The sequence below is a fragment of the Ammospiza nelsoni genome, chromosome 2 (assembly GCF_027579445.1).
Source record: "Ammospiza nelsoni isolate bAmmNel1 chromosome 2, bAmmNel1.pri, whole genome shotgun sequence".
Lineage (NCBI taxonomy): Eukaryota > Metazoa > Chordata > Aves > Passeriformes > Passerellidae > Ammospiza > Ammospiza nelsoni.
Window position 1 is genome coordinate 51725228 of NC_080634.1, and position 21485 is coordinate 51746712.

The window sequence follows — 21485 nt, forward strand, 5'->3', positions numbered from 1 at the left end:
CTGTACAAAATCCTACGAGCCTGAAAATATAAACTGTTGCATTGAACTACTTCAACAATACTGAACACAAATATATTTTATTAATACAGCAAGCTGTTAGAAAAAAGGCAAAGTCAACACTTACAAATTCATAATTTTTTAAAGAGAAAAAGAGCAGTAAATTAGTCAGTCTCCATGCTGGCTCATTCTTTGTTATGTGCTAAACAGATTACGTTGGCGATGCCAAAATTAGGAATGCAAGATGGTTTTACAGAATTATATCCACTATTTATATTGAATTGATTCATCCTAACTGTGGACTGGGAATTGACAGCCTAATTTTTCAAAACTTCATTTTTATCACAAATGAAAGAAACTGACTTAGAAAGACACAGCTGTGAAATTTCAGTGGTTTAGTGATAAAATTTAGGCATTTTTTCAGTCAGCACAAAACAAGTTGGTGGTGCTCCAACATCATCACAGTTTATGTACTACTGATGAGAATAAATAAAAAATTAATTCAGGTTGCACAGTTTATATCTGGTGAATACTGTACTAGCAGAATGTTGCTTCAGCTGCCACATTAACTTCTGAGACCAAAAAAGAAAGGGAAAAACCCAAAAACCCCAAGAAAACAACAACAAAAAATTTAAACCTCTTAACGGAAGTCAAAAACACATGCCAAAATTTTGCCAATTGGCAATACATGCCAAATAGAACTAAAGGACAATCCAGAGCATAACTGTTTTCAAAAAAATCTCCAAAAAGGTAAGAACACTAAATAATTATAATTAAAATTGATTACTACATAAATAAACTCTTCTTTTTGAGCTTTACTTCTCTTTTAAAAGATCCTTAATATGACCCCTCCTTTAAAAAAACTGCTCAACAGTTATCTAATATGACATCATTGTCTTAGATTTCCAAAGAAAGACTGCTATATGCCATACTATATTAAATATTTTACTAAAATCCAAGGTCTTACAACTTTAATAGTTTTAAAAAAACATTAAATGTACAATTTTATTTACATGCAAGTCCATTAAAAAGAACAACCTCCAGAAGAAAATGGGTCTTGAAATAGGCCTATTTAAAACACAGAAAATCACTACTTTATTGGAAGTGATGATGTGTTTTAAAAGGGCAAATAACAGATTCTTATTAACTGACTGCAACTGTGTTACTGGCTACTGGAAATACTGAAAGAACTCCATGAGTCTGTATTTTCTCCCCACCTATGTCTTCTCTGCAGAGGTGGTCTTTGAGTGTTTTTGTGGGGAGGTACCACTGAATTCATGACAATAGGGATGGATATTTGATATTCATATCGTTCCAACATCTGAGCAATCTTCTCACGAGTGACTCCATGCTTATTTCTCCTACAAAAACAAAAATTTCAATAAATTATGTGGTATGTTTATAGCTAAATATAGTTATATCTAAGTAAATATATATGTGTAAAATTGTATGTACAGTCTCTAAGAAAAAACCCTCTAAATTATCAATTTTTCTTCTTGTTTTCATTATACTATATCCTCATTCTCAAGGTATTCAACTTGCATTAAGGTTTATTTTAACAAACAGCTGCATATTATGAGTAACAGTAAACAATACAGTTGTTCTTCTCCATACACAAATATGATGTTATTCACTATAACTATGCACCTGAATTACCCTAGAAGGATTTGACTATTTATTCATCAGATTTTACATGTAGGATTTACATGTACAGATTTTAACAAGTAGAGATTAATAATAGCACAGACTACTCCTTATGAAAGAAATGTTCAAACTAGCATAAAATATGCAACTACACTGTTGCAAGACTTAATGACAGAATATTTTCCCATCAGGAAACCTCTACAGAAGAAGAAGCAACTTTAGTTCTGAACCAGAAAAACACACTCAGAACACTTTAATCTACTAGTTGTAACTCACACTTATATGAGAGCATATATATATATATATATATATATATATATATATATATATATATATATATACACACAAACATATACATAAAATTTCCTTGGTATTTATGGAATAGGACCTTAAAATCCATGTTAGCAGAGAATTTCAGTCTCTGCCAGAAGAAAACCACAAGCCTCATGCACAAACTAAATGTCAGAGAATTGACAGAATTGTAATGGAAATGAATCTAAAAGAAGAGACATAAAACAGAAACAAAAGGTTGTGATAGCATAAACAAGCATTTATCATAACCCAATACTTTTTCTTGCCAAGAAATAATGTCCAAGCTAAATTATGTCCCCAACAAACCAACAGAGAATATATTTCTGCATCTTTGTACTTTCTCCTAGGGACAGAAGAGGTATGGGCCTTAACAACTTCATCAGTTCTAAAGAGGAGAAATCAACAGTGGGAACAAACAGGCTACACTGGAAAGACAATATTCCATACAGAAATATTTTAGAAGACCGATTTCTCATCACTAGTCCCCTCAGGACTTGAGGAGTATTATTATAACAAAGAAGTAAGTATCAGTTGACAAGAGCTCAAAGCACATGGCAGGTAGCACACTAACTTCACATTCAGATTGGAAGCAGAACTGGTGATCGCAGAACTATTCAAAATTACACTGGCTCCTTAAAGGTGCATTTTATCAGCTTGCTTTCTGTGAAGAAAACGCTTAAACAGAGCATTTCCCTCACACTCTTCCCTAAGACAACACCAGAAGGTGGAGTGATCATTGCATGTGGCTCATTGTTTAAATGCTTTTAATTTCTACATTGTGCTAAAGCAGCCCAGGAGCAGCTGCATGTTGAACTAATCACTTGGTGAGTCTTAGCAGTTTTAATTTTATTCACAAATATGAGCAAGGGTAATGATAGAGAAAAAAGTTAACCCTCTAGAAATATGTGGATTTTATAAAGCAGTTGACATTTGTGACAGACAAAAAATGAGAAGAGCAAGTCTAAGTCATTTAATGCCAAATGGTGGAAGCAGAAAGTTATTCAATATTTTCCTATCTTAGTACTCCTAGAAAAAAATTACAGCTCAAGTGCACTGGACATAAAGTGCACACACATCCACAACTGAATGGACTTGTGCATAATCACTTCATAAAAGACGAAGTACTTCTCCGTGCAGGATAATAATATCACCAGCAGCAAAATTGCATCAAGCGTAGAAACTGATTTAAAAAAGGAAATCAATTTGCTGTATAGTGTCATTTAATACTGGTATCTCCTCTTCAGACATGTCTTCACTCATTCTTTGACAGCTTCGCTATGCTGAGAGAGCATAAAGTCATCTATCTGAACCAAAGCAGACATACCAGCAAAGGCTCCGAACAGACAGGGGAGGAGGATTGCTTTGCATGGAGGAACACAGAATCTTTTGATAAAAGCTAAAAAACCTATTGATAAAAGTTCTGCCGCTAATAAATGCTTCCATACTACTCTTTACCACTGCACCCTCAGCAAGTTTGCTGATGAAACAAAACTTAAGAGCCCTCTCCCAAAGTAACTAAGGAACAAAATGAAAACTTACATCACCACCTTTATTAAATTCACAAAAAATAAAGTTTCCAGGCAATGAGTCTCTGTTTAAATATTTAAAGCAACTAGAACTGCTAAAATATTTCTAGGAATCTTCTAAAAACTAGTAACAGCACTTCACAGTTCAAGGGTTTTGCTCTGGGAAAGATATCAACTTTACTCCTACAATTAATAATTGAACAATAAAATTCAACAGTAACAACACAACAGCTTACCCTGTTGCTTGTTAAGATCATCTGGAAACATGAATTTTCCTGGAAAATTAGTCTGTTTTGTGTAATGGAAATCTTAAGTGCCTGATTACTAAGAATCCTAACTTGGTTGTGCTGCATGCCAAACTAGAAAAACTTACTATCATTCTACAGAGAGAGAACTCCATCTCTAGAAACAAGTGAGTTGTAGCTTACGAGCAAAAGGTGAAAACTTAAGAACATTTTATAAACCCAATAGAGTCCAAGTCAGTAATGCAAGCATTAGATATATATATATATATAAAAATACATTTGTGCACTGTAGGGGCTACTTCACAAAGCTGAAACAACTAGAGGCAAAGTCAGCTGGATGTATATAAAACAAAAATCAGTGAGAGAACTCTGTCATCAACTGTGAAAATATTACACTACTTTTCAAACAAAGAAATATCCTTGAGCTGGTTTGATACCTCATAGATTCCTAAAGCAGATATATCTGAGACAAAAAGGACATGAACCAAGAAGAATAAGCAGCTTCCCAAGCACTCTCAGAACCCAGAAATTCAACGACCCATATTCAGCAGTACTCTAAGTCACATCTACACATGTCCAACAACATTTTAATACTGACATTTTGGGCCAACTAGATAGAGCTGGTTTACTTATTTATCCATTAAACTTTCATGTAAATGTATACCTCAAAATGCCTATTTAAATAAAATATATTTCATATTACTGGTAAGGAACGTGAGAAAATATTTTGAATAAAATATAACTTACTGCATATATATTTATGCATTCATATTTATCTATCTATCTCTCTATATAGATAAAGTACCATGATTTGTGTAAGAAAAACCTTACTTTTCTAGTTCATCAGGATCAAACTTCCACCAAGTATCTGGCTCATGGAATTCCACTCTGTATCCTTTTTCTAGAGCCTGCAGCAAGCAAAGAAATATGTGTGATACGTATCATGATCACATAAAGCAAGAAAAAAATAAAAGACAAATATAATAAACAGATGCAACAGCATACTCTGCTGTGGTACTTGCTGAATTTCACTTACACCCAGCCTGTCTTAGCTTTCATTTCAGGCTAAGGAAATTAAATTAAGTCAATTCTTCAACTGATCTAAACCATTGCCACACCAATTACTAATCATTATCAATAAGCAGTCTCTCTTTTTAAAAACTTGAATAAAAAAATGTTTCTGGACAAAATGTATCAACTTATCCCATGCAGCCAGGGTAAGTCTGAGTCTAAGTTGGTGACAATCATGCAACAAAACCTACCACTTCCACATAAGGCTTCATTTCCCAGGCTTGAGTATTAGTGTTGTCTATTATAACTGGAGATTTTCCCTGCTCCATTGCTTGCTTTGCTGAAATGAAAAATTGTGCAAGTTAATAAACCACATGTAACTCAAACAAACAAAAAAAAAAAACCGCCCCAGATTTTCTTTCACTAATCTACTCTGACTGAAACACTCTGTTCTGAGAGAAAGAATACAAGGTACAGGCAGGAATGAAAAGAAGCAGAAACAAGAGCCTCATGCCCAAAGAAACAAGGTTATCTATTTTTAACTCTGAACCTTGCAGAAGTTCAAAATTTAATGTATATATATACATACATGAATTAAAGTATAAAAAGCACTTGAAATACTTCTATACATGCTTTGCTAAAATATATATGCTCCTTTTCATATAGACTCTTAATACTCATAGATGTTATGCTACATTACTATTTCCGCTACACAACACAGCTTAATGGGATGCCTTTTGTTCATTCCAACCTCTCTTGCGGTTCCACTCATGGGCATCACCAAGCTGAGCAGCATTATAGGTGTATCCGTACTGCTGACGAAAATAATCATCGGTGCTGAGCACAACGCCGTCACAACTCCGACCAAGCAGAACACTGGTAAAGGAAAACACAAAAACAGATTCACTTTTAATTTTTAGAAAAACACATTAAAAAAAACATAACCTAAATAGATTGAACTGTGACCTATTTCTGAACTTCTTAAAAACTTCAGACAGATTTATAAAAAGCACACCCATCTATATTACCAATAATTCTAATCCAAATCACAGCAATATTTCCTCTCTCCACTATTTCTGCATTTATTGTTTCTTCTCCACTCCCAAGAGATGTTTGCATTCATCTAATTTTACGGCTATACTGCAGTAAGTACCTCATGATCATTAAATATACTTGCTAACATTTTCCATCTCAATCCTCACTTGGAAATATGTCTAGAAAGCAATCTGATCATGAGAACTCTCCGTTCTGCCAAATGTAAACCTAGTTTCAGAAAGTCCTTGGCAATGGACATTTAAAGGAAAACCTCATATAACTGAGACAACAGTACAATTCTGTTTAAAGTCCAGCCTACAGAATAGGTGTAGATTGGACTTTAAGAGACTCCTTGTCTCTTTTTAATTCTATGGTATATTTAAATCTGAAAACAGAACAAGCCCGTTAGTGCCACAGAGCATGTAGAGTCCACTGCCACACTCAGAAATCTATGGAAATTTAGGCAACTATTCCAGCTCAGATATAGGCAACACCCACAGGCTACAAAAGCCAAACTGCACTGGAGTACGTGGGACTGCACTATTGCTGAGGTGGCAGGAACAAAAAAATTGGCCAGATCCCAAATAACTTAGGGGAACAAAGATATGCTAGTTCTCAGTTACCAAGCTTTCCCATATATATCTGCAGGAAGAGCCACTTGAATGTAATTCCTACACAAGGAATTTGCTGTGTTTTGCCACCTGTCACCAACAACAGGCCCGTTATGGTTGCTTCAGGATAAATAGCAAAGGTATTTGAGAAAGCAGAGCATGATACACTTAAAGTTCAGCTGCTTCGTTTGAACACTGATAAATAATTGGTTTTGTTATAAATATTATAAATATACATTTATATAAATTATAGGTTTTGTTAGAGCCTAGATCTTTCAATAGGGTGTGTATTACACTGGTTTATAAGAGTGCAGGAGGATCAATCATCTATTTTTGTTCTAAATAGATCAAGTGGCACCAGTAAATCATACACCACACACACCAGCAATATTTATCCCTCTTCCTCTCTTGTATAAAATATTTAACAATTTTATATTCATTAAGTTACTTGGCTGTGATTTCACACATGGCTCAATTCTCTTATTTACAGTATGCTACATTTGCCAATGAATAATGCAAGAAAAACTGGATATGTCTTCCACACTCACTCCTTGCGTGCTGAAAGCATACACACATATCCTAAAGAACCATCTGCCTTAATAAAAAAGATAGCAAATAATATCTGGGATTCTTCTATTGGCTGACTAGATGGACACACTTCTAAAGTTCCTAGGGGCCTGAGCATCAGGTATCTATAGGAATATATGAACTGACAAATCAGCATTAATGAGACATTGATTTTCATTTTTATTTCTAAGAACTGACTCCATTTGTTCATGTTCTGGAGAATAACTCACTGAATTGAATTCTTCTGTTATATCTTCCAAACATCATTAGTAGCAATAAAGAATTACAGTGACAAGGGTTCTGAAATCTTGCAAACCCATCAACAAAGTGTATTCTTGAAATAGTTTGTTAGTATTCCTTGATGTTCAGAACACACCACAACTGTTTATGGACCAATATAACTGAACTAACAGACTTAATATAGTAAACTGTATTTGCAGTATTTAAACTTCTAAAACTCAAAGCAGAAAACTACTGGATGACATCATATGGCATAATTCATTTACCTCTAACATGTACTTGGAAGTAAAATTTTTCCTAGTCCTATGAACTAGAGAACAGAAAGAAAGCATCACTACTATCTAAACCCTCAGAGATAATACTCCACTTTTAAGAGATGAAAAAAGAAAAAAAGATAAATGTATTTCCACTGAGTCAAATTCCAGGTTAGTAAGTATGTACACATGCTTGAAATGAGTAGCATATTATCCAACTGCTGGAATACATCCTTTTCACCCTAAACCTTCCCTCCAAGCAAACACCCCCTTTGAACACAGTAGGACACTGAAATTAAAGCAGCTCACCTACTTTTCCAAGAAACACTACCTGATCTAATAGAAGCTATTATCCTGACATACAAAAATCTCATGTTGAAACCAAAATATTACTACTCAGCAAACCAATACACATTTTTTCCAATGCCTGCACACACACAAATCCTTTTAGAACAGTCCCCAAATATGTATCCTGGTTAGCCTACTTTGATAAATGATTTTATAATAAAAAGATAAATAATTCACCTATTTAAAATAGCAACTATATTGTGGATGAGGAAAAAAGTAGGCAATAACTAAATACAGTTTCAAAATATGCAGCATCACTGAGCTGTGTAAATGCTCCTCTAAAAGCACTGTTTATAACACTGTTAAAATAAACATATAATTAGAAACAACAGCACACCACTGCTTCTACATCCAGCTATAAGCATTAACTCTAACTCTTCCCTTCAGAAGATTTCCCTCTAAGGAAAAATGGCCCCAGAGAAAGAGAACTGTCTTTATATGTTACTGGATTTAACTAAAAACAGACTTCTTAAATGACACCAATACGTGCTCTTTCAATTTCATTAAGCTCTCTTTCATTCAAATTAATGCTTAAGTATTTATGGAGAAAAGGCAAATTGCAACTGCTGCCAACCTCAGTAGCAAAATATTTTGAAAATACAAGTCTCTTTTCCTATAACTTTTACCAGGACTGTAAGATCACATTATCATCTACTTCTAATTGTAGCAGGCTTTGGTTACTTGGGCTAAAGCTATCACTGCTGGGTATCTGTCCGGCCAAACTGCTTTCTAACATTTTTAACTAAATGCTCAATCTCTTCCAAAACCAAGGAAAAAATAAAGCATTTATTTTTTAAACAAAAGTATTTTGCTATTCCAAGCTTTTCTCTGAGTAGCTTTGGATTGAAGAAGTGAAATCTGACAAAGTACATGCATTTGTTTGCCCTGCAAAACCTTTTTGTAAATCTGCCCAAAGTATACAACTTTAAAATGTCATGTGCATAGCAAATAGTAGTTAAAAGAACTCACGATTCTCATAGCAAACCCAGTCCTGAACAGAGCAATCTGGCAGTGGCAGGAAGCTGATTCAGCACCAATACTGCATTAGAAGAACACATTTCTCCCATCACTCAAATGGCAACAAAAGGAACAAAATTGGCCTAAAACAGGAGGACATGGGAAGCATAGTGGTATAAACACTGGAACAAGCAACTTGGTCTGGCAGTAGAGCTAGGAAACAGGGCCAAGGCAGAGTGAAGCAGAGGGAAGGCACAGGCATAATGAAGTTGGGAGGGAAATAATACCACTGACGGAAACAGGGGGAGAAAATGAATCTGGGCATAAACGGGATGAAGACTGGAGATGGAACTGAAGAAATCAGCTTACTGTTTAGAAGCAGATATGGAATTAGTGAGCACAGACCAAAAGCCATGACTGGATATGAACAGGAATACAAAAATGGAATGTTAATGGATAGTTAAGAAACAGATTTCATATGAGCCTCAGTGGCTGGGATTGTCTAAGTCAGGTGGACACAGGAAATAAATCCATGAGATGAGGGGAGCTCCCCAATGAGCCAGAAATGGCTGATGTGCTCATATTTAAGGCAAGTAAAGACAATGACCAAAGAACTAATGGCTGCTCAAGCTCACCTAAGCTCTGTCCTGGAAACAATGGAGTGCATACTCAGAATCTATTTCCAAACATGTTAAGCAAATTAGGATAACCAAGAAGAGCCAGTGTGGGGTTTGCAACAGACAAGCCATTCTTTACTGACCAGAACGCACTCTGATGAAACAAGTGCATTTGTCAATGAGGACTGAGTGATGAATGCAGCATACTCAGAAATTATCAAAGCTTCCAACATCATCTCCCAGCCAGTAACAAGCAGAGAACAACAAAGGATATAGTAAGATCACTTTTTCAGTATCTTCATCATAACCCTGGATGATGAGGCAGAGAACTTACAGATGACACCAGATGCTCAACACAGAGCTGAACAGTGAGGCATCTATCCAGAAGGCCCACAGGAAAATCTGGGAACTGAGCTAAGCAAAACAAAACATCAGGAAGCTCAACAGCGAAAGAGTAAAGTTGTACAAATGATGAAAGCTAAGCCTCAGCACAGGCAGGGAAGTGAGTGGTTGAGCAGCTCTGTTGAAAAGAGTCTGAGGATTACAGTGGACATCAAATGAGATGAGTGAAGTGTACCCTCATCAAATCACAACCTGGGCTTTAGTAGAGGAAGCATGACCAGTCGATCACCTGAGAAGAGATCACCCACACTTTACCTGGTTCTTGTGTGGTCAATTCTGAAACACTGTATCCAGTGTGGAACTTCCCAATTCAAAAGACATGCTGAAAAACATGGGAGGGCTGAACAGATAGCTTCCAAGATGGCTACAGGCATACAACATCTAAGGAGAACTTAATAGCAGCTGCGCTTGTTTAGTCTGGCAGTGGAGACAGTAAAAGGTCTGACGTCGACCTATTACAGTGAATAAACCTCTCCCTTATCAGAAGGGAAGCTGCAAAGAACATGAGCCACATTCTACCACATAACAACACATGTTATTACACAGGACATGCAAATTATGTCTTCAGAACTTCATTTTGGAGATTAGGAACAACTTCCTTATTTAGGTAGTTTGTACTGCACTAGAGAAGTTTGGTGAGACCACAGAAATCTCAGAGGCGTTTTTAAGCTCAGGCCTGACAAAGACATACCTGACCTGATCCAGTGATGGTGACAGACCTCCTCCAAGCAGAACAATGAACTAGTTCACACCCACCACTCTCTTCCAAAAAACATGCCCAAATTCCAACTGTTTAGTTGGAATGGAAGAGTCAAAACCAAAAATAAACTTCAGTGGAAGATTCAAGACAGACACAAGTCAAGTTTGCGGGCAGAGAGAAATGTGCCTGTACTTAAAAACCATTACTCATAGAAATTTGATATTCCAAGGTCTCCCTACTGGCTCTGCTGTCATTTCCACCTTGGGAAACCCACAAGATACACCTCATTCGCCTCTAGTGCGGTTCCACACAGACAATGCCAGTTTTCTGCTTTTCCTTCACAGTTATTTTACTGGCACAAATAGTAAAGGTTTGTCTGCAGCTGCCAAAAATGCAAATATCTGCAAAGATACCTGTGGGTACTAATATGGCATCAGGTATAACATCATTGCTGTCCTAGGCTACGCTGCAGAACTCTATGATGTTACACAGAAAAACATGTTCAAAACATGTTTATTATAACTTTAATAATAATAAAGGTATTTTCCCCATCGGCACCCATTAATTCTGGGATGTTTCTTTCCTAAGGATATCCAAGACTCATGATTTCACGGGAATTAACAACTGCAAGCAAGCATTAAACACATGAAACTGCATGTAATTGAAGACACTGAAAAGCAAGCCCCATGCTGTTCAAATTCTGCACTCACTTTTGGTAACTATTCTTAACCTTGATCTCATAGTGCCCATTTTCCCATCTGCTAAACAAAATTAGTAACTGATCTCACTAATGAGAGATGAAAAAAAGCACAGATATTTGTTCTTAAAAACCTGAAGATATTTAAATTTTTTCAGATTATATGAGTCATATATTGGGAGAAAGATTCAGAGAAAATTTAGCACACCAAACACAGAAAACAAATATATTTCGTATCTTCATATTAAGTTGTATCCAATCTCTAAACTGAATGAGGCAGCATTTTTTCCACAGGGTTATTTTTAAATGTTTTATGTTGCCTTCACATATTAAAGAAATTACTGCAGTAATACCAAATGGGGACATGCAGCTTCAAAAATGCAGGCTTGCAAAATACAGCAATCAGTAACTATAAAAATATTATCGTAAAAACAACTGAAATATGTAAAAAAAAAACCTATTAGAGATTTCTAGTTGTAATAGGTCTCCTAAATACCAGGAAAAATCCACTAATAGAATGTTAAATAGAATGTTACTTCTTTATATTAAAAAACACAAATAAGAACATGATGACTGTGTCTATTCCACAGACTCCTCACATACAACAGATGATAACTACAGAAGATATCCTGTGATGTAGTTTCTGGATGAAACTCAATCAGTAAGTACTGATTCAAAAACTTCTTTTTTTACATACACAAGACAAACTTACTTTCACTTAATACAGGTACCATCTGTGCTCTGTCCACTTTCTGTGCTTTTTAAAATAGGCCAAAAAACCACAAAGGGAAAATCCAAGTTGGAGATATTACCTGTTTTTAACTTTGTCAGACTTCAACAAGTATATTTGGAAGAAAAAATAATGTTTTTATTGTGCATTGTTCACAAACAAGGAAGAGTAATTGACAGACCATGCTATGAAAAAATGGAATGAGATAATGCTCAGTTTCTTCAATTCACCAAAACCAGGTATTTTCAGGGCAGCAGCATTCTTCTAATGGCCTTTGAAAATTTTTACATGGGCATGAAAAAGGACTTCTGGTTCAGTCAAATTGGCATTGTTAGACTTGATGGGAGGTTTTTTTAAATTTAAGAATTAAAACAAAGCAGCAGACTACCACATACTAGTACGAAAATTTCAGAATAAAAGACTATGCAATTTAATGGATGCTCAACATTTTAAATTTAACACAAAGGAGCTCCTGGTCATCAAAACTCTGAGGGAGACAAAAGCCCCAAGTAAATCTTTTTAATATTTACGGCCACTTGCACTCTTTAAGTACAAATGACAGCTTTAAACTGCTGCATTTTAAGAGTCTAATTTAAAAACTAAGATGTTTCCTTAGTGCTTACAGATATATTTGAAATTCTTAAAAAATTTTACTTGAATGAACTTCTCAAGCTTTAAGTCTGCACTTACCGAGAAAGTGTGGTTTTCCCTGAACCTGGTAGGCCTCTTAAGATTAGAAGCAATTTCTGTGAAGAACTGAATTTTTCTTCAGATAACTGCAATGAAGAAAAGTTGCGCATTCCTCCTGTACTGTCAGCTTTTGGATCATTCCAACGCTCTTCTCCGGTTTCACAGAAACCATTACTTTGGAGTCCATTCTGATCATTATTCCCATTCCTGAAGACCTGAGTATTATGGATGTCAGCATGACCAGAATAGCTGGTATTTTGATCAAGCAATGGACCATGACTGCTGATATCAGTATTTCCATGGTAACTTTTGTAAGGAAATCCTCCATTCTGAGGAGGGGGAACATTTGGGATTTGAGGTGGAGGATCAAATATCTGAAAATGGGATTGATGGCTGAATCTAGGAGGAAAAGGTCCCTGAGGTTTGTTGAAAGATGCTCTAGTCTGCCAAGCAGGTCTGAATTCAGGCACTGAGCAGTTCCAAGTATCTACTTGGTCATTAAAGGTATTTTCAGTTTTCCAGCCACCTGTTTCCACAACTAACTGCTGCTCATTGCTCGTTTTCTGACTGTTCTGTTCCCCTGAAGAACACTGTCCATTCTCATAAAATGGGTGTGGACTGCCCAAAATGACAGGTTGATAATTTTCTTGTGAGCTCTGACTGGAGTTAAATGGAGAGTGTTGTTCCTCAGAAATTTCAGTTTCCTTTTCCTGAACATTAGTATCTAAATTTTCATTTTCCAGCTGGTGAATTTCTTTATAGAACTGATCCAGCTGATCATCTATTTCTGGTACAGTGGCAGAAACAGCTTGCGTCTTCTTTGCCTCCTTTCTTTTACATCTGTTTTCACACAATTCATTCTCATCTCCCCCAGTGTTCCTACATTCATTGCAATTGCCAGATTTGTCCAGCTTGTTACTTCTGGCAGGCTTGTAAATAGGTCCTATAAAATCTTTGCTTGTAAAGAAGTCTTCATCTGATTGATTTCTATTTATTGAGAATGATGCACTGCTTTTTTCAGTATTATCTTCACCACCATTATTTGTAATAAAAGGGTCCTTCTCTTCTTCAACTTTAGAGTAATTCATTGATGTAAAAGGAGGATTTACATTCTGCCCATTTTCTAAATCAACTGGCTGACTAAGTACTGGATTATTTTCAGGGAGAACTTCATTCAAGGATCCCAAGGCACCAGAAGGTATTTTCTCTTGCTTCTGCATTTCATGTTGCCCTTGGTTGTCTAAGGCACACGTAGGTATCCAACCATTTGATTTTCTCTCAACATCCACCTTCTTCTGAGTACCTTTGTCATCATCATCAGGGAGTTTCTCACAAGCCCCTTCTGTTGACTTCATTCTTTTAGGATATGGCTCAATTCCGATTTCGTCCTGACACTCCAAGAGCCTTGCTGTATTTTCAGCATGAAGCATCTTAGAAAAAAGAATTAATACGTTATCAGCATGCACATTTTTAAAGTATAAAAAAGCTGAAGTTACTCAGGCCTATGACATCACACTGTCCATGGATTCACCCAGAAGAAAAACACACATCACCTACCACAAGTATGGTTTAAAGTAGACTGCTACATTACTTATTGCTCATCTCTAGTAAAAAACGTTAGTGCTGTATCAGTCAAGCAGTCACATTTGATGATATGCCTTAAATAATTTACAAATCATGCTTTTAAAATGTGACTGTTTGAAAAAATAATTACATCAGCAATCTCTGACCTATGTTACTACTATTCTCTACCAGCTGTTATTTCACCAAGTGTTTGAAATCTCTTTTAAAGATAAGGATATGCCAATTTCCAACACACAAACTGATGTCTGAGATCACTACTAACACACCAATAAAATGCAAACACTTCAACCATGAAGATTGTTTTCTGTGCCATGAACCAAAATCCACTAACTCATTTAGGTAAGCAATCAAACAGGTTCTGGGCAGCATTTGCAATTTACAACAAGTCAAGTAAGACCTAAAGTCAAAGCTGCAATCTATTGTTATGGTCCTGGTTTTGGAACTGCTAAGGTCTTTTGTTAGGGACCAAGAGCATTTACTTGCATGTCTTCTAAAATTAAACACACACATAAAAATCCCTGTCCCAAATAGATTACATTCTAAGAATGAAACCACTAAGTTCTAGAAAGGTTCAGAGACAAGCTGTTACAAAGCAAGCTGGCACTAACCACTATGCCATGTCATTATCCATCTATTAGTCTGAATTTCTTGGATTTTGAAGACTACACAGTATGCAATAAAGAGTAAACTCTTCCCCACCAAATAAATGCAGTTTCAAACACAAAAGAACACATTTCTCCTACTGGAAGGTTTATTCCAGTGTTTTCTGAAACATTTCAACTTTCTATGACTAAATATTAACAAAGTGCTACATGCCATTCATCCTGGATAGGAAAATAATTTTCTTCTTTATCTGAAAAGGATCTGTAGGTAGCATTATGGGAAGATTTGTAAGTAGCCATTATCCCAACATGTTCACTCACAAAACTCACAAGAAAAGGTGTTACTCTAGGCACTTTCTCACCTACCATCCAAAGGAAGAGAAACCTGCCATTCTCATCTCAAACTGGCTAAACCAAGGAGATGTTACTGCCCGCACTTGACTTTAGTACCTGGAAGAAAGCATAACTGTTAGAAGGGAAAAAAACATGGCCATGCAACTCTCTCTCTTCCTCAGAATTGGTACCATGTTCTCTCCTCCTCTCAAGATTTATGTGTTGTATGCATGCCCCCAGCTTATTCACGCTTCATTTTTGTCTATTAGAAAGCAAGTATGGCATTACTACTATTCACTGAGTCTATCCTCATCTAGAAAAAAAATGTCCCGCTTGCTCCACAGTACTGAGGTACTTTATTAGCTTCTATGTCCTCATCTTCAGGGATGATGTTTAAGCAGACCCCATTTCATGATGGGGAATTAAAAGAGTAACCCTGTGAACATTTGCTGTATAACAAGATCTCCACTGACAGAAAATGATGCTCTGTGACTGTCCCACATAGGAATATTCTTTCTTGCTAATGTCTAAGAGACTGTCCCTCGCTAACCTTGGAGACACTGAAGCTGCACTCAAAAGCATATCTGCCTGTGTCCTTGGCGAGGACAGAGCAAGTATGCTCAAGGAAAATGCAGTCTGTCTGACACTCTCACCTCCTGAATGTTTCTGTATCTCTATCATTTCTGTAAAGAACTGGTTGTAAGCACTGAACCTGAGCCGGCAGAGATGCCACTTCTTTACCACTTTAACTGACCTGTGAAACATCCAGAAGATTCAATCAACTAACTAACTCAAGGTCTTGAACTCAACCCGCATAACACCTTTCCCAAAAGGAAAACTCAGGCCTATCTGGCAGAACCTACACACAAGTGAACTGGCTGGCTCTCCCTGCACGGTGGCACGGCGGTGACGGGGCGCACAGCCCAGCGCCCTCACACGGCACAGCAGCCGGGGCAGCAGGCGCTGCTCCCACCGACACCGGGCTGGCAGCGGCGGGTCCGGGGCGGAGGCACGGCCACCGGCCTCACGGCTCGGGGAGCTGGATCAGGCGCCCGTCCCTCCTTTCCCCACGGTGCAAAGCCCACTCCTCTCCCCCCCCCACACACACACACTTCCCTCAGCGCCGGGCCCACGTCACACAACCTCAGCAGCCGCCGGCTCCTGCGCGCTCACACCGCCATCCCCACGCCGCCGGTGGCACAGGTCGGTGGTAGCAGCGCTGGCGGCGGAGGAGAAGCGGCTTGGCCGAGCAGCAGCCACACGCGGGGGAGGACACGAACCTCAGGGCCGCGGCTCCCGGCAGCGGCAGAGGCAGCGCCTCCGACCCCCCACGCCCAAAATGGCGCCGCCTCCCGCTGCCCCCTCACCCCGCGCGTGCCGCCGCGAGGGGCGGAGCCTCCCGCACGGCGCGCGCTGTGCCCGGCGGGAAGAGCCCGCTGCCAGCCCCGGGGTGGGATTTGGGATTTGGCCTGCTTCGCCTTCCTGCGGGGTGGCCGCTCTGCTCAGCCTGTGGGGACCTCTGCTTTAGGGGGCGTCCTGCTCTGTCACGGAACGTGAGCAGCGGTCCGGTGGGGACTGTCCCTAGTGTGAAAGCCGCCCAAGTTTCTTAGTCCTGTGTTGTACTTAACGTGGATTTGCAACTTTCCCTCCTGCATGTGTGAAAAATGCGTGTTTTATGATTGGCTTTTCGCAAATATTAAAATGAATATTATATGTGTTGTGTAAGAAAGTTATGCTGTGTTAATTCTCTTAAGTAGTGTGTTAAATATAGTTTTAGGTTATGAAAAAAGTTAAAATAGAAACTACGCTATGTAGGATACTTTTTTTAAAGAAAGGACTTGCAGCGAGATAGCAGCCACAGGACATCTGAATCTTTCAGAGAAAAAGCATTTATTGCCCTCTTATCACAAGAAACGAACTTCTTCCCGCCTCGAAGGCGCTGTTAGGATTCAGAGGAAGAAGTTGAGGATGACCAGACAGAATCCTGTGTTTGAATGGAATTTATGCATCATGTATGAAGTGTATGAATATGCAACAGGCTGTTACTTTTAAGGGTTAATCCTCTATTAACAGGTGTCCTTTTTCGGGCTTCTGCTGCCCAGAAAAAGGCACCCAAACGTCCGTAACTCTTTGTCTCTATTGTCTCATGTTGCCCTAATTCAAATTGTCCAAATTATTATTACTCTAATTGTATTACTATTTTTATAACCATTTTATTACTATTAAACTTTTAAAATTTTAAAAACAAGTGATTGGCGTTTTTCACACATGTATAAAATAAAATTTTAATATCACCTAACTACTTTTTTCCCCCGAATCTTGTGATACTATGCAAGGCAAGCCACATTTTTCCTGAAAAACCCCTCAGCCTTGTAACAGTAATTCCCCAAATTTCATTAGTGCACACAAAAGCTTCAGTAAGCGATGTGCCCATTCTAAATACCTGCAATATTTATTCTGTCACACCACCCAAATGGATTGTGAAGGTCTTAAAGTATATGATTAATAAAGTCACTGAAATTAGATTTTTTGCTGTAAAAAATAGAAAGAGAACTGGTCAAATCCACCGGCCAGGCATTCCTTCTAGTTAACCCTGCAACTAAAGAGTAGTCTCCTTTCCTGTGCCAGGTGATGGCCTTGGTTTTTTTGGAAGGCATGGATGTGTCTTTGGTAGCATTTTAATCTAGATCAGAAGTGATCTGTTGAAGTGAATCTCCCAGTTTGCCACTATTATTCATCTCTAGCAGTAATTACATGCTTCCCTACACAGGCTGTGTCATGCAACACCCAAGCTAACCATTAAGAGAGAGTAAGAGTGCTGCACATGGACATTTTGGAGGCAATATCTGGAGATCAGAGCTCTCAAGCATTTGTGTTGTGTATGTAGTAATTGTCTCAGATGTATTTAATTTGGGGAGTTCTCCCATTACTTGTACCTAAGTAAATAAGCCACATGTTACAACTGGCAGAACCCTAAAGTCATTTTTTCAACTTCATTGAGTATAATGAAATAGACTTTCCCTGACGATCCTGTTACAGCTGCTACAGCTCCTACGTGGGAAGTAAGTCTCTTACTTGAGACAAAGCTGCAAATAATTCCCCTATATTCCTTGTCTTGCACTAGATCATAAAAAGAGTTCCATTGGAAACATTGTTAGGAGAAGCTGACAGGGTAGGAAAAAGCAGGGTCCAAGAGGTTGAACACTGTAACAGTGAAAATATTTACAAAGAAGCATTAAGAGATGACTTTTTTTTCTTTGTTTTCAGAGAAGTCAGAATTTTAAAATTTCATTTTTACATATGTTTAGAAAGTTACTCAATGCTGCCATGTACCATTACTATGTGTCACCCAAACCAGGCTTCCTGTAACATGCATCTATGATTGTGGTGGAAGACAAGATATGAAAAATTATCTGTTCCTGTGTTCCTAGACATTTATTACGTCACCTTCATATCAGTTGGTGAATTGTAGGCTTTAACTGATCTAAGAGAAGAGTGAAAGGAAAATTTTTGACCTTATGTAATCAGATTTTGATTCAGTTTTCCAAGTGACTTGCAAATTTAAGTTGATTTTGACCTTACAGATCACATCAATTTATATGCATATGGGAAGTGAGTAATGTTATTTTTTAAAAAATAATAAGAGTTTTGATGTTATGGAACTTGAGTATTTGAACTTGCAAATGGAGCATTTTCTCAGAGCAGTTTTTGCATTTGATTTCCTACATTAAAAAGGGAAGATGGCCACTGACCAATTTGGAGGATCATCCTGATTCCTTTAAGGTACACTGGTACAGTTGATGCTTTAAATGCAATGCAGACATCTCTGATATTTGTACCAAACTAATTTGTTGCACTGCTTTCTTCTGCATGGGCCTTGTTTCAGGTTCAGTAGGAAAAAAAGCTTTCAGGTGCAATTTCAAATCACAGGTAAACCACACTAAAATGAAACTACTGCCAGAGAAAATGCTTTCGCTGCTCCTTCCCACCCATGGTGTTGCCTAATTGCTGTCCTGCCTCATCTAAACTGATGGCTTTTGTTCTTTTTTGAGAACTGGGTATTTTTGATAAAAACATCATACTATTCTGTTGTGTATGGAAAGGTTTCCATTAAATTTGCTTCCAGAAACATTTTAGATAAAATTTTCCAAAATAACTCAGCATAAAGAAAATAGCTCGTATAAAAAATTAAATATTTGGTAGTGAAACAATAAATGCCTGTGTTATGCCTTTTAATAGAAAAGATCAGGCTAATTTCAGATAGACAGAATTATGAGACTCCATCTGGTATTAAAAGAGAAAAAAATTATCCAATGCGCACTACTTGAGATTGACTTTTGTGTTTAAGGGTTAATATGGAATGATAGCTCAATCATTTAGACCTGGTGATCTCATTATCAGACTTGACATAGCAGAGTGCTCTTTCTTCTTCTAATAATACCTAAATATAGCATCTATTTGAGTTCAAGTGGACTAGTTACAGACTTAGATTTAATCGTGCCTCTTTCTAAAGGGCCTTGGGTCATAGATTGTCTTGTTACTTTACTAAATCTTGTTTGAAAAAGTGAGGCTTCAAGATGATTTAAGAAATACTGTTGCATAATTCTCTAGGGAGAAATTCTGGTGAGTTTTAAGAGAACTGGTTTATTCAACAAACCAGGAATGTTGCTTGCCAAATTGTTTTTCTGAAGCTTTTATATGACAAAGAGGAATTCTGGTATGCAAATGTCACATCAAAGTTACAGTGGTAAAAATACAGTAAGAGCTTTTTGCTTATTAATTTTCACAGATAATATAGAGGTTTTCATTTTCAAACTTCAACTTGAAAATTAACTTAAGAATTAGAGTTTTGATAAAGTTATAAATTTTTACAAACAAAAAAATTATTCCAGGTAGCCTGCTGATTATGTGAGATAGGAGTATTATTTTATATATTCAACAGATTGTAGCAAGTGATGTTTAAATCATGGCTAGATTAATATTTCTTTTGACTATGATATAACTACTTTGTAATTTAAATATTGTTATTTGATTCCCTTCTTGTACTGGATGAATCCTTTTGGAGATAAAAATAGTGGGGCAAGAATAAAAGTAACAACTAGTTATTTTATTTTGGAGGTTCTTGAAACCTTTCATTTAATTATTTTTATCTGAAATCTGCATGATAGATAGGCTTTTTCTTGATAGTAAGGCATAATATGTAATTCATAATACATGTTCTATGATTTAAGTCTCAAGTGCTGCAACAAAACAGTACTTAAAGAATGGAAGAGATTTAACTTTTAAGACAGAGTGCTCTAGACAATATAACAACTGCTGGCCCACAACAAAGCTGAGATTTTGGGTTGTGAAAGCCAGCCAAGGAAACGGGATTCCGAACAATTCATGTCTTTCAAAGTAGAGCATGGGGAGTTTCTAGGAAGCTGACACTCAAGGTGAAGGTCCAGTCACTGCTTAGTCTGCGGGACTCTCTAAATAGCATCTCCCATTTACATGAAAATGAAGGAGACTGAGCGGAAATTCAATGGGACATTAAAGTAGCTTTAAACAGAGGGCAGACAGGGGAATGGTAAAAGGAAAAAGTGTGAGTAGAAGAGAGCAAGCACCAGATATAGCAACTAAAAAATACCCAGCATTTTATGGAGGACAATATGTTCAAGTGTTTAATGCTTAATATACTAATTTTTAAGCAAGAGGAAAGAAGTTATCAAACACTATGAAAGTTTAGTGCTGCTTTCTTAGTTATGTCCATATTGACATCCTCTCGGTATGGTCAAATTCTTGTTGGTTTTAGCCACTCAGCTTTTACCTGAAATTACTTTTATTTGACTTCTTAAAGCTGAACTACTGAGATGCTCACTTAACAGATACAACTTAGAGTAGAAAGTTCTTAATTTTTCCCATTTTGTTATGCTAATGCCATTGCTTAAGAATATGCAAGTTATGTACTATCCTCTCCCACCTCCTATCCTACATCTCAATTAAGGATGGAGAGCACTTAAATCAATTCTAGGTAACTTACTGGAGAAACTAATTTAATTCACTCACAAACTGAGCTTATCACCAGGGAAAGAAAGACTGGTACATGTTCCCAAAATACTAATTCACTACTGTATTCACTACTGTCATACCTATCTGCAAGGCACCAAGGGAAGAATAATTTTTTCCCCTTTCTACTGTGATTTTTTAGATGCTGGCTTCCATGGGTTATATTCATGCTAAATTGTAGGAATACATGGTGCAAATGTGGTCAGCAAAAAGATTCCATGACATTTAGCAACAAAACAGCTGTTAAGTCATACTAGAATTTAAAGAAACTATTAAAAACCCAATAACATACTTATAAGATGAAAGGTTTGTGTATTAATGCTCTCTAACCTATT

The 21485-nt window shown here is 37.2% G+C and overlaps 1 protein-coding gene across 1 annotated transcript; it reads right to left on the minus strand.

Annotated features, from left to right (window-relative positions):
- Positions 1-58: 58 nt before the first annotated feature.
- On the minus strand, positions 59-16443 carry LOC132087376 (NEDD4-binding protein 2-like 2). Its single transcript, XM_059493516.1, has 7 exons — positions 16383-16443; positions 15136-15219; positions 12584-14013; positions 5487-5611; positions 4987-5075; positions 4556-4632; positions 59-1358 (listed from the first exon to the last, which is right to left on the minus strand). The coding sequence occupies exons 2-7, from the start codon at positions 15136-15138 to the stop codon at positions 1160-1162; spliced, it is 1923 nt and encodes a 640-aa protein (XP_059349499.1). The 5' UTR covers positions 15139-15219; positions 16383-16443; the 3' UTR covers positions 59-1159.
- Between the last annotated feature and the right edge of the window lie 5042 nt (positions 16444-21485).

Excerpts from the sequence above, each read along its gene's own strand:
- LOC132087376 (XM_059493516.1), bottom strand. Across the intron at positions 4,633-4,986 it reads TGAAGCCTTATGTGGAAGTG|GCTCTAGAAAAAGGATACAG; the intron begins GTAGGTTTTGTT and ends TGCTTGCTGCAG. Across the intron at positions 1,359-4,555 it reads GATCCTGATGAACTAGAAAA|GAGAAATAAGCATGGAGTCA; the intron begins GTAAGGTTTTTC and ends TTGTTTTTGTAG.